Genomic DNA, 13,053 nt, shown 5'->3' with positions numbered 1-13,053 from the left:
ATTATTCCCCAGAATATTATTATAAATTCGACGTTTTCCATGAATCAGTTAAACGCAGACACTATGGAGTTGATCGTAGGTATTTAAATAGAAATTACAAGTGTGTAAAAATTACTATTTGCTCTGAGTTCGAACGACGGAAACTAATTATTCCGTCAATTTATGTGATTAATTTGAACAAACAACCGGCTAATGAATCGATTATTTTTGACAATAAGAATCTAATCTTACGTTATATGGTTAATAATGAAACGCACTACGTTGCTCGTACAGAAAAAGGCAATTGCTTGTTTCAGGTATATAATTTTTAATACTTATTATTACGTAAAAATATTTGGTTAATTTAATTAATTTTGTCACCTTTAAGGCATTGATCTATCCGAATGACGATGACAGATTGAATGATAAGATAACGAATTCGCCTCTTTTGTACACAGGCAAAATATTATCAGCAACTAATGATCGTATCCTTGAAAACTGGGCAGAAAATTTGATCAATAATCTGACAACTCATGAATACAAAACTATTATGAATGTAGTTAATAATCCTGACGCTAAAACATCATTATTGTCAAAGTTTATTCATAAAAAACACGATAGTACTGTAATAAATATTTATTTAGATCAATTGCATTAAATGTATTGAGTTCAATAATAAATTTCCGTTTATTGGAAGTGATCTCTGTCAATTATTAATACAATACGAAAAATTTGTTAAACTTTGATGACCAAATAGTTCGTTTGGAGCTCCGCATCGATCCTCAATCAAATTATCATTAATTGGATAATTTACTATTAACTGTTTATCTTCTAGATTATTATTTCTATTAATGTGTTGTTTTAATTGATTTAAACGATCTATTTGTCGAGATTTACTTAGTTCACCAAAAGATTTTCTTGACATGTTAGGATGTTAACTCGCTATCACTTGTAGTTTGTAGTTTAAATAACAAAATGTTTAACCACACAAAATATTATGCCGTTAATAAGCAATGTATAATTTTTAATCTCCTAGTTTTTATATATTGAATTAAAATCGAACAGAAATTACTGGTTTGCTGGTTCAATCAATTTGACAACTAAATTCAACGTAAATAAATCAGTATCAATGTTACCAACTTACTATATTTGAAATAATGTAGATGGTGCTGGCTATAGTAAGTCAATGACTCTCCTTTACTTTTTATCCTTTTTGAATACAACAGAAATGACAGTGATAGAAAGATAAATGATAGACAGCATTGTTGCCAACCATCAATATTATATTTACGCAGTTGCTAGCTATGTACGGTAAAACGATCCAGAAAGTTCCAGAACCAATTGAACGGTTAAGAACGTTTAGTCTGGCTTAGTCGTGTACCGCAAAAGAAGACAAGAGTATAACACATTACTATTTAATATTAACAATTAAAATTATCGTTTTAAAAAAAATTACACGATCAAAATTATTAACTTCTCAAGGCTAATAAATTATGACACGAAAAAAGCAGTTCGCATTAATTTGGTGGGTTGAATCATGTGAAACGAGTGTTGCGGCATTGTCACTAATACTTAAAAAAGATAGACAACTAAATACTATCATCAATCTAATTTGGAAAGATGATAAAAGCAAAAAGAAAAACAAGCTGACGCTAAAATATTAAAAATCAGTATTAAGTATATTTATAATAAAATTCTTAACCGTTATGTCCGTATATGCGTTTATATCTATAAATTTATATATATATATATATATATATATATATATATATATATATATATATATATGTAGTGACGGGGATGAGATTTATAGGATCTTAATCACTACGTTAATTAATTTATCTGACTCCAATTGATTATATTATATTATATTATATTATTTGAATATATTCACAGAAATAAGTAAAAAAAATACTTGAAAAAAAATTTTTTTTTTTCTCAGTGTATAATAAAAGTACTTTGCACTCAATGAAAAATAAATTTTCTGTTATTGGGTCTTTTACAAATTATTTTATTCAAATTTTTCGAGTCTCCAAAACTGGCCCTGAAGTGACCAAAAACGGTGCCTCTACCCTGTATTTTCCGAATAGATAAATTTAAGTTGAAAAATCTGGACATCGGTAGGCCCTGCGGACCAGCCCCAAAACATCCTGCTGTTTTCGAGCTCAAGGAGCTCAAAAACATTGTCGTGAATACATTTTCAAGCTCTTCGAGCTCGAAGATACTTTTGGGTGCCATTGTTTTAAAAAATAACTTTTTTTACCATTTATTTCGTCAACGATATCTCTCGAACGAATTAACCGATTGAGATGATTAAGGCGGCGATCGACGCGTTTTGATAAGTTCTAGAGCTGATTAGATTTTGAAGTTGATCGTTGAACTTGTTTCTGAGAAATCAATAAAAAACTAAAAAAAAAAAATTTTTTTTTTCGTAATTGGCAGATATTTTCGAGTCTACTCGATCAAATGATCCGAAATTTTCAGGAAAGTTGATGGCCAACAAGCTTTTTAGATTGCCGCCTTAACCATCTAAATCGATTCATTAGTTAAAAAGTTATAGACCGTTCACACTCATACATACATACATACGTACACACACACACACACACACATACATACAGACACTCGGACACCATTCTGAAAATAGTCAAAATAGCTTCCTAGGACCTCAAAACGTCGACATCTGATGAAAACTCAATTTTCGAAAATCGGGATGAAAACAATAAGTTTCCGAATTTTTGAAAATTTCTAATTTTCTTAGCGGGAAGTTAAAAAAAAGAACAATAAATAATTATGTACAAATCGATTTTGCTGGAAGCATCAATGTTCAGGAGTGGAAATATACTGTAAAGGTGTGAGTGAATGTGCACATAATTAGATGGTAACACATGTAACACTCGAACCGCCGATGGACACGTATCCTTTGCAACGACACAAGTGGGAATTATTTGTTTATTGATATTTCTGCGTTAGTAACGAGGCTCAAACGCAAGAACTAAGTCGCGTATTTCGCGAGCATCCACTTATTGATTTTACTCAATAAACTAATAAATAATTATTGCACTTAAATAACAATTTGCTAAAATATTTTAATGATTTAAAAAAGTTATAATGAATTTGACGACATATATTATTTTGTTTATTGTATGTGTGCGTCGTTGTGTGCAACAAAATGAAGATCAATTCTTCAGAATCAAAAGATCCTCCTAGTTTTTACATTCATACGGTAAGTTAGCAAACGATTTTTTTTATGAATAATGTTCAAATGGTTAATTGCTTTGTTTTTTTATTTTATACAGCGACAATTACTAGAATTATGTTTTCCTGATCAATTGAGCCAAGTTGCGATTATGCCCAATTTGACTGATATTATTTACCAAATCAAACAGAACGTCCAATCAAACAGTTCTGTTTATATATTTGATCAAACTGAGATTTCAAAAACATGGTTTAACCACTATCAGAAAAAATACGATGCATACATTTCATCTCAGTGCTACATTTTTTCTGTTGATTTACTCTATACACTTGGCGAAATCTTACGATCAACTTTTTGGAATAGCAACAATTTAGTGTTAATAGTCGGGAACCAGTGCGGCGATGCATTGAAGGCCTTGATATGGCTATGGGAAGGTCAGGCTATCAAATCATATTTCCTGTGCCCCAATGAATTCAACAACAATACAAACATCTATATGTTTAACCCTTACGGTGATAGGGCGCCAAAGCTCTGGAGCAAAGTTGAGTCAACGGAACGACCATATGATTGGTGGACAGTCTACAAAATGCCATTTGTTAACGGTAAGATAATTTATATTTATGGATTAGTAAATACAACTTTGAAATTTTATAAAAAATGTAAAATTATTAATGCGTGTAAAAATATATTGTGAAAATTTCTATTAACTACTTTGTATCTATTATAAAAAATATCTATAATAGTTTTAATCTTTTCTACTTTCCAGATCAGAATATATGTTCCAGTTTAACTTTTGACAAAACGGAGATTTTAGATGATTACCAACTTCCACTTTGGAATTTCGAGGTGATGAACTTTGACAAAATAAATTTGAATGAATATGACAGATCCAATACATCCGATATGTACTTGAAAAAAACAATTCTTTTCTACAAGAATCTATTCTCAGCCATGAATGTCACCCCTATTGCTCACAATGGAAACGTAATAGACTTTAGCGTGATAACTCCAGTGAATCCACAACTACTAGAATTCGTCTTTGATGGCCAGCCCGTTTTTCCTTTTTATGAACAAAGTGGTTACGTTATACTAACACAAAAACAAAGTTTAATACCGGCATTCAGTCAAGTAGCCGACGATTTTTTTACTTATCAAAATATAGTAATGTCGTCCGTTGTTTTGGTAATACTATTTATCATAATTCTGTTTAATCACAAGTTCCATTTCGGTGGAGCTGCTTTAGATCTCTTGTCATTTCTATTGAATATGGGGTTAAAGACCCCTATAAATCGGTTATGGATACGCATTACGTTCTTAAGTGCAACTTTATTTGTTCTTATTTTTAATCCGGCGTTACAGGGGCAACTGACTTCAGTATTGACTCGACCAGAGTATAGAAATGTCCGAACCCTGAAGGATCTTCGCGACAATAATTACCACGTCTACTGGTCTACGATCTATGAGTATAATATAATACTTGATAGTCAGCTATGGGATGAAGATTCTTTAAATAAATATGTCCACGTGATGTATCCGGGAGAACAAGATTATTGCATGAAGAACGTTAGAAGTAATTCTTCAATCGCTTGTTTAATTGACTTTGACTCGCTTGAAGCTACAAACTTAGACTTACATATTTCGAAAGAGTTTTCTTATAAACTCCATATATTTACAAGTTCTCCAAACTGGGGACTCAATGGAAAAGCTCAAAAAATAGCGATGAAGTTGTTTGAAAGTGGTTTTTCGGATTATGCTCAAAAGCGTAATATGTATAGAATTTTGATGAAAAGGAAAATCAAGATGAATAAAATAAAAGCATTACGAGATTATGAGCAATTAAATCTCCAAGATTCTGCGTTAGTCTATATTGCAATGACACTGGCCGCAGCCTGGGCATTTCTTGTTTTGGGTGTCGAAATTCTGTTTAAAAAAATAGAAACATTCTTCAAGAAACGTTCACAAGAGTCGGAAATGAGAAAGTTGGAGATTCGAAGAAGAATCGCGTCTACTGTCAGAAAAATAGTCATTCTCTCTCAAGAGGTAATCGACGTTTAGGCAGAACACCTTTCAATTATTGTCGGATTTTGAATTCTTAAAAATATTATTTGTTAAAGTGTGATAGTGTAAACCATTGTATTGTTTGAAGAGGTACTAGGGCAAAATAGGTCATTATTTAAAAGGAAAGATAAATTCCATTATTTCATTAGAAAAAGGGTGAGCGAATTTCCTTGATCATGTGCACAAATAAGTAAACGATTTTCAATAAAAACAAATCTTTATTTTCTAAACGACAGCAATTTTGCCCTGATATTTTGACCATATGATTGCTGTACTTCTCTGTTTGAAAAATTATATACTTTTGTAATGCTCTCTAAACATGAATAAGTGAAATAAGTGAATATTCACTAATTCTGAGTGCCAACCGAAGCACTTTTTGAAATTAGTGGTTCGGTTTGCACTTGGAATTAGTAAATATTCACTTATTTTCACTAATTTGTGCTTACAGAGAGATTAAATGTGTTTTAATGATAATTAAATAATTTATGCTCTCATGCAATAACTCATCCGTAATATTTATGCAGGATGGCTTCAATATACTGATTGCTCTCAATTTACTCTCTAAAAATGAATCAGTGAAATTCACTTTAAATTAGTGAACATTCACTGGGAATCAGCTATAAGTATACCACTGGTTGAATTAGTGGTATACTTATAGCTGTAGAAATAGTGACTATCCACTGATTCGCGAGAATTTCACTAATTCATTTTTAGAGAGTAGTTTAAACTAATTTTCAAGACTAAAATTAATTATTTACGGTTATTAATAATGAATTTTCGATGTATTGTCAATTGAATAAATAATCGCCCACAAAAACAGATTCTCTGTATAAAGTTGCGCCAAGTACACATTCAATGCGCGTTCATCGATCTCAGACTGCATTAAAAGTAATATTGTCACAAAAAAGTCTGAAATCACAAGAACACCAAGAAACTTAGATTTTTAAATATTATTTAATTAGAGACATTCAAGAGATATGACAATACTGAATGATTAATTATTTGCATAAAGCACACTGACTACGTTCCAGTATTTTTTTTTTATTTTTAAAAATCTACGTTTTTTGGTGTTCTTGTGATTTCAGACTTTTTTGTGAAAATATTGCTTTTAATGCAGTCTGAGATCAATGAACGCGCATTGAACGTGTACTTGGCGCAACTTTATACAGAGAATCTATTTTTGGGGGCGATAATATTCTGATGAAAATGTAATTATTAGTATAAATAGACAATCATGTTTTATTTTTTATAAATATCGAGAGCTAATTTCTGCTATATTCATCTATAAGAAATTTATTATTATGCAGATATAACTAACATATAATATTATGAAACAGTTTCTAGATGCTTAAAATATAGTCAGTGAAATTAAATTAAACGTTAATTTTATTTAGCATGGATAGTAATTCGGTTTTAAGTGCAATATTCACTTAAAGTCAAAGGCTACATGATACATAAACAACCCGCTCTGTGTTTCTGTCATTAGTTTGGGTACATTGATTGACTAGACCAGCAAGAGCAGCCATGTGTCTATTACCAGCACATGTGTGGCATTTTGATTGATTTTAGTCCCTTCATAAACGCCTCCACTTTCTCTGATGTAGCCCACATTGCATCGCAAGACTTAACTAATTCAAGGTAGCCTTCAAAGTAATAAAACATATCCTGACTGTCGGATAAAAATTAGGAAATGTCATTTTCACAAGAAATTTATAGAACATAAAATCTAATTAAATTTTTTTTTACGATAAAAATTTTTTTTTTACCATTTCCTTATTTAAGATAAGTAAATAAAAAATGTGGAAGTAGCAAACGAAAATAAACTGCAATAAGTGAGTGAAAATTGTTAAACAAAATTATGTTATTTATATAGACAAGTGTAAATATATACCAAGATGTTTTGGACAACTCTTAGATGAAAATTTGACCTCAAGGCCTCAACAAACTGACATCTATACTAGTAGCCTGCAGCTATAATATTTGTTAGTGGTAACCAACGATGTCGGAAGCTTCCAATAATTTCATTACTGTACCGTTTGAAAGCTTTGACCCTCCCTGGTCACATTTACCCGGCGCGTTTGTCTTTAACGTCATGGAAACTTCCTATTTAATAAATATATATTTTATATTCTTTATCATATTAATTTATTCTGGTTCTAAAGGTTAAACTATTTCAAGTTTATAACTATATACAGAACGTACATTACATTTTCGTATTCAGCTTAACTGCAACTTTATAGAAAGATTTAATTTTCTTTAATAAATATCTCCGATGAGATTTTTGTATAGAGTTTAGAAAATTTTTAACTTGTAAGATTTACATTAAATAATTACTGTTGCTTGAAATAATGATAATTAAGTCAGCGAATGTGAGTAAATACGCTTAATCTACATTGAAAAAACAAATTTATCCAATTTAATCATAACAGAAATAGACATTTATTGAAATTATACTCCAAGTTAAATTTTATTAATATTACCGGAAAAAAATGGTAGATGTTAGTCAAACATGCAAAATAAAAATAAAAATCATTTACCAGTCTTTTATTTTGAGTCAAGAGACTTAAGCCCTAACAGACCTGATTTACCGTAAATCTACCGTAGAATACCGTAAAATTCGAGTAGATTTACGGTAAATTACGGTAAACCCACCGTAAATTACGGTAATTCGGTACTTTACGGTGGATTACCGTAAATTACGGCGGGTATACCGTAAATTTACCGTCGAATACGATAAATCTACCGTAAAAAATTCGGGTGGATTACCGAATTACCGTAATTTACGGTGGATTACCGTATTTCCGTATTTTACGGTAAATCAACCGTAAATTACGGTAAATCCACCGTAATTTACGGTAAATCCGCCGTAATTTACGGTAAATCGGCATTTTACGGTGAATTACCGTAATTTACGGTGGGTTTACCGTAATTTACCGTAATTTGGGTCCGTTAGGGAGTCCTTTATTTGGGCGGCAGGGACCTCGTCGTGTCGGTAACAAAGTACACGGAAAGAATTTTTTGATAAAAATTACTCGGTAATTTCGAGTAATCCTGGGCCGTTGCAAAAAATTGGTATTTTTTGTTTTAAATTTAATATTTTTTGTTTAAATATTAACGTTGCTAGACCATGTTTTACTCTACTACTGAGTAATTTTTTAAAAGTCTTATATTCAATCGATTATTGTGAATATCTCATCTTAATCTACTAATTTTTACTCCATGCGATTAATTTTTACTCCCCAATATACCATTATTTTAAACCCATTAACTGTTTGATGAATAACTGCTTATAACTCAAATAAATTTTCTTATCTATGGAAGTAATTTTTACTCTGAACTGCAGAGTAATATTTCAGTAGTCTCCGTTAATCTTCGGTTAATATCGGCTTCAATTAAATGTCTTTTATTTTGCTCGCGACAACTTACATGTTACGCACACAAACGTAGGCTTGGAAAAGAAGACGATCTCTGTATCTCTCTATAACTTAATATTTATTTTAAAATTAAAAAAAAATTTGAATCTTTTCTTTTTCAACACAATAAAAGTAATTTTTTTTTTTATTATTTTTCAAAACATTTATCTTTTTAAGTCATACTCTAAAGCAATTAGATGATTTTTAGATTTTTTATGAAAATTTTAGTCTATTAACTGTAATTTTTATTGTAATTCAATATAAATTTTATAAATTGAATCATCAACTTTTTATCATAACCTACGAGTAAAAATTGAATTAGAGAGAATTTATTTAGACAGCCGCTAGGTGTAATTTTTACTCGTAATTGTGAGTAAAAATTAATCTGATTGATTTTTACTCACTGAAAGCGTAAAATTTCGTAATTCGAAAGTAAAAAGTCGTAATGACCTAAGATTACTCGATTTAGAGTAATTTTTAGAACAAATAACATGGCAATATTCATACGAAAATTCTTTCCGTGTAGGAAACGATAATCAGTATGAAGGATTTTATAAATAATTTCTTAAGAAAACTTGAAAACTTACAGGTGATTGTAAGTTGTATTTAGCCCTTATTGTACACTTGATTGGTTGTTGGTTGGAAGAGCGTTTAGCTACGGTAAATTGTATGATGAACAAGGCAGAGCTTTTGCGTTCAATTTCTACTCGGTTAATACTTTTAGACTGACTTCGTAGTTTAACCCTTTCCCGGGTGACCTTGAGTCTCTACTCTCAATTTGAATCGTACGTCTTTGTCTTAAAGCGGGATAGCGCTAGCCTGTTGAGAAGAGAAGGAACAGAAAAAATAGTAGAAGGGGGCACATGCATGCACTACTACGATTAAACTGTTACTCACATGATTAAACCGTTACTCACATAGCCTTAACAACGAACTTTGATTGGCGCTACCCCCGTAGAGTTCACACCGATTCATTTCGATTCACACTTTCGGGAAAGAATTAATAGTAATTGGAATATAGAGAATTATCGCAGAGTAATTTCTTGAACGAGATGAACGGAGATTTTAAGTCACGACTAACGTTTAGACTTGACTGGACAATTAGGCTGAAAATCTGCGAGTTTATGTACCTTTAAATACAGATTTGTTAACTATAAACAAATCATTATTTCATTCAAATGAACCATATCTTTGTCTTGAATAAGTATTAATTGGATCCATTCAAATAAGGAATTTATTTGCCTGAAACAAATCTTATTTGGCTCAAATAAATTGTTCTCTTAGTGTACTCTCATGGAAGATATCAAATAAAGGCTTTGTAAGAATTTTTTTTTATCAAAAAAAAGTTTATAAAACATCAAAGGATATTCCATATTTTATGATTTATCATTTTGCTTAATAAATACTTTTTCATTAATATTATTATTATCTGATTGGATGATATTTATACTGAATTTGATTGGGTTAGTTATAATTTTATTTTATTTATCATTTACAATTGATTTCTTTGATTAAATCAAGAAGAACTGTCGATATTGTATCGTAAAATAATGTTTCGTAATAAAATAAAAATAAATTGATTAATGAAAATAAAATATGAGCTTTTGAGGTATGCACTTTGGGATTTTTCAAATTTCATTATTTTTTTTTAATTTTAATAAATTTAGGTGCTTCTTTATTTAGCTTCAATTTTGGCATAATACTGGTATTCAATATTGGGCCAATACTTACGACTCGGCCTCGGCATAATATTGGCACTCAATATTTGACCAATACTAAGATGCAGTCTTGGCACTACATTGGCACTCAATATTGGGCCAATATTCAGATATACAGTTTTGGCATATTACTGGCACTCGATATTGGTCCAAGATAAACTATCTAGCCGGGCACAAAGTTATTATTCTGAAACTAAAACAAGCGTGGGTCAGGTTTAAATTCCTAGGTTATTAGGCGACCACATGAGGCCCGCAGCGCAAAAATTACAAATGCCTGAATCCCTACCTACAAAGGAAGCGTACTTTGCATACATTAGGAAACTGAACTATTATTAAACTAACTCACTCATCTGATTATTATCTGGATAGAGCATTACATGGATGCCTTTGCACTTAGTTTCTGGATTAGTCACTGGCGCCCCATCCAGACAAGGTACTGCAATAATTCAAATAGTGATTTAAAAAAAAACAATTCGCTTGATTAATGCGCTTAGATTTACAGTCCAACTGGGCTGTATTAATTGTTAAACAACTTTTTTACTCTCTAATCTATTTTCAAAGCAGCTATTATTTACATCTATAGATTGGTATATCAATCATGTGCGATCGATATCTTTTATAATATTCTGTCTTTCTTTGATCCAATCAAAAACTTTTCTCTTTCAATGGTCCAGTTCGTTAAATAACGGACACATTTATGTTTTCAATAAACTTTTGTTTTTCCGAACAACAGCGCCCACATGACTCTATATAATTTTTGTCAGAAATACAGGTAGCAACGTATTATTCTGAATTTTTTCAGATTTTTCGAGCCTTTACAGTCAGTGGTGAGTGGGAGGGGCTACTTTTAATTGCCTTTCATTAGGTTTTCTAAGCAGTTAAATCATAATGAAACTCGGTCAATTGACAAATTTAATACCCGACGAGTATTTTTAGAACAAAAAAAAAATTTTTTTTTTTGACATAAATTCCAATAAATTAAAGAGAAATTCTACCACGAAACTAAAACTCTTGAGCGTTAAAAAAAGTAATACTTTTTTTAAGTCAAACTTTACAATAATCAATGAGATATTTTTAAGATATTTAGCCTGCATTACAAATGGAAAAGGTGTGATAAACATCCGAAAAATTTTTTGAGTCTTCTATTATGGACACACTAAAAATACTTAATTTAATATAGGGGAGGGTGGGGCAGAGCGGCCCCCCTAAGCCAATTATTATTTTTTGTGGCTTTCAACCATAAGATCACTTTACTTTTGTCCTATTTCGAACAAATTTATGGACATTTTGCCAAAATTCTGAAAAAAAATTTTTTTTTTGTGGGGCAGAGCGGCCCCCCTCCAAAAAGTGATAAAAAAATTTTTTTTTCGTTTTTTTTTTTTTTTTAAATTGTTTTTATCACTAAGAATGTATTTCTTTCTCTTGACAACTATTTTTGGTTTTATATTACTCGAAAAAAATTTTTTAAAGTGTAATAAATCGTTCACTCGCGACTACCTTAATTAATAATTGTTATTTAATAAAAAAAAAAAATCAATTCTATAGTTTTACTTTATTTCAAAAATTTATCAACTAAAAAAAAAAATTTAATTTTTATAAATTTTTAGTGACCAAATTTGCCTCTTACATAGAGAAACGGCCGAAAAATATGAAAAAAAAATTTTTTTGGAACTTTCGGCTGGTCCATTTTGCCCCAGGTGTTATGCGTAGGGCTAGAAATGTGGAATTATACTAATTTTTTTTTAATTTGATGATAATAATATGAAAAAATCACTTTTTCGAAATTTTGGGCTTGTCCATTTTGCCCCAAATGTCATGCGTAGGGATAATAATGCGCAAACATTTCGGATTTATAGTAATTAGTCGAAAAAAAAAAAATTTTTTTTTTGATCAAAATTTCAGGGAGGCCGCTCTGCCCCACCCTCCCCTATAAATTATTTAACAAGAATTCATTTAAAAAGAAAAAAAAATTCTGTGGCTTTTAAGATCGCAGTCAGACCCATCTATATAGTAGGAAGACATAGCGAGGTTAGCGCGTCTCTCTTTTGGTCGATCTCAACTGACTTCCGGACATTTTTATCAGAGACATGGCACGAGGCTTTAGTATACCAAGCTCTTTGTATCCGACCAGGTAAATATTAGCAGAGGATGATGAGACTCAGCCAACCAATGTTTCATTTTTTTCTTCATTCACCTCCCGTCGTCACCGACGTCACCGTCGTCAACTACCCCTTTCGCTTATATCTCACCCTTTACAAACCTTTACTTACCTTCTATGTCTGTCACCGAACTCTTTTTTTGCCTACTTCACTTTTTTTTCCATCTGAATAATCTACCATATACCACATCATCTTCTTCAACAAATTCTTATAACACTAGACTTTTAACATATGTTTTATTTGCAAAATATAGTAATACTATTATGTTTAACATCATTATTGTATACATAGACAAATACAAATGACATAGATAAATAAAGTGAATCACAAATATTAATGTAATCAAATATAAATATATGCAAAAAAAAAAATATACACAAATAATGCCCTAGTGGCAATATTGATCAATTCTGGAGAAAATCTTGAGCTAGTCAAGGAGAGTATAGCGAAATATTATATCTATAAATACTGTGATTTCAAGATCTTGACTAAGATAGCTACTAGGCAGTAATACTATTTTTTTTACA

The 13,053-nt window shown here is 30.8% G+C and overlaps 2 protein-coding genes across 2 annotated transcripts in view; one reads left to right on the top strand and one right to left on the bottom strand.

The window, feature by feature from the left end:
- The window catches only part of LOC130671621 (aminopeptidase N-like), a 29,614-nt gene extending 20,239 nt beyond the window's left edge, over window positions 1–9,375 (bottom strand). The window contains exon 1 of the mRNA XM_057475628.1: window positions 9,237–9,375. The gene's annotated coding sequence lies outside the window, so the exon portion shown is untranslated. The remainder of the gene's footprint in view (window positions 1–9,236) is intronic.
- Window positions 2,974–5,868, top strand: LOC130671622 (uncharacterized). The gene is made up of 3 exons (XM_057475631.1): window positions 2,974–3,205; window positions 3,279–3,780; window positions 3,945–5,868. The coding sequence occupies exons 1-3, from the start codon at window positions 3,152–3,154 to the stop codon at window positions 5,231–5,233; spliced, it is 1,845 nt and encodes a 614-aa protein (XP_057331614.1). The 5' UTR covers window positions 2,974–3,151; the 3' UTR covers window positions 5,234–5,868.
- Window positions 9,376–13,053: the final 3,678 nt, after the last annotated feature.

The sequence above is a fragment of the Microplitis mediator genome, chromosome 7 (assembly GCF_029852145.1).
Source record: "Microplitis mediator isolate UGA2020A chromosome 7, iyMicMedi2.1, whole genome shotgun sequence".
Lineage (NCBI taxonomy): Eukaryota > Metazoa > Arthropoda > Insecta > Hymenoptera > Braconidae > Microplitis > Microplitis mediator.
The sequence above is the reverse complement of the archived record's forward strand: the minus strand, read 5'-3'. Positions and strand labels throughout refer to the sequence as shown.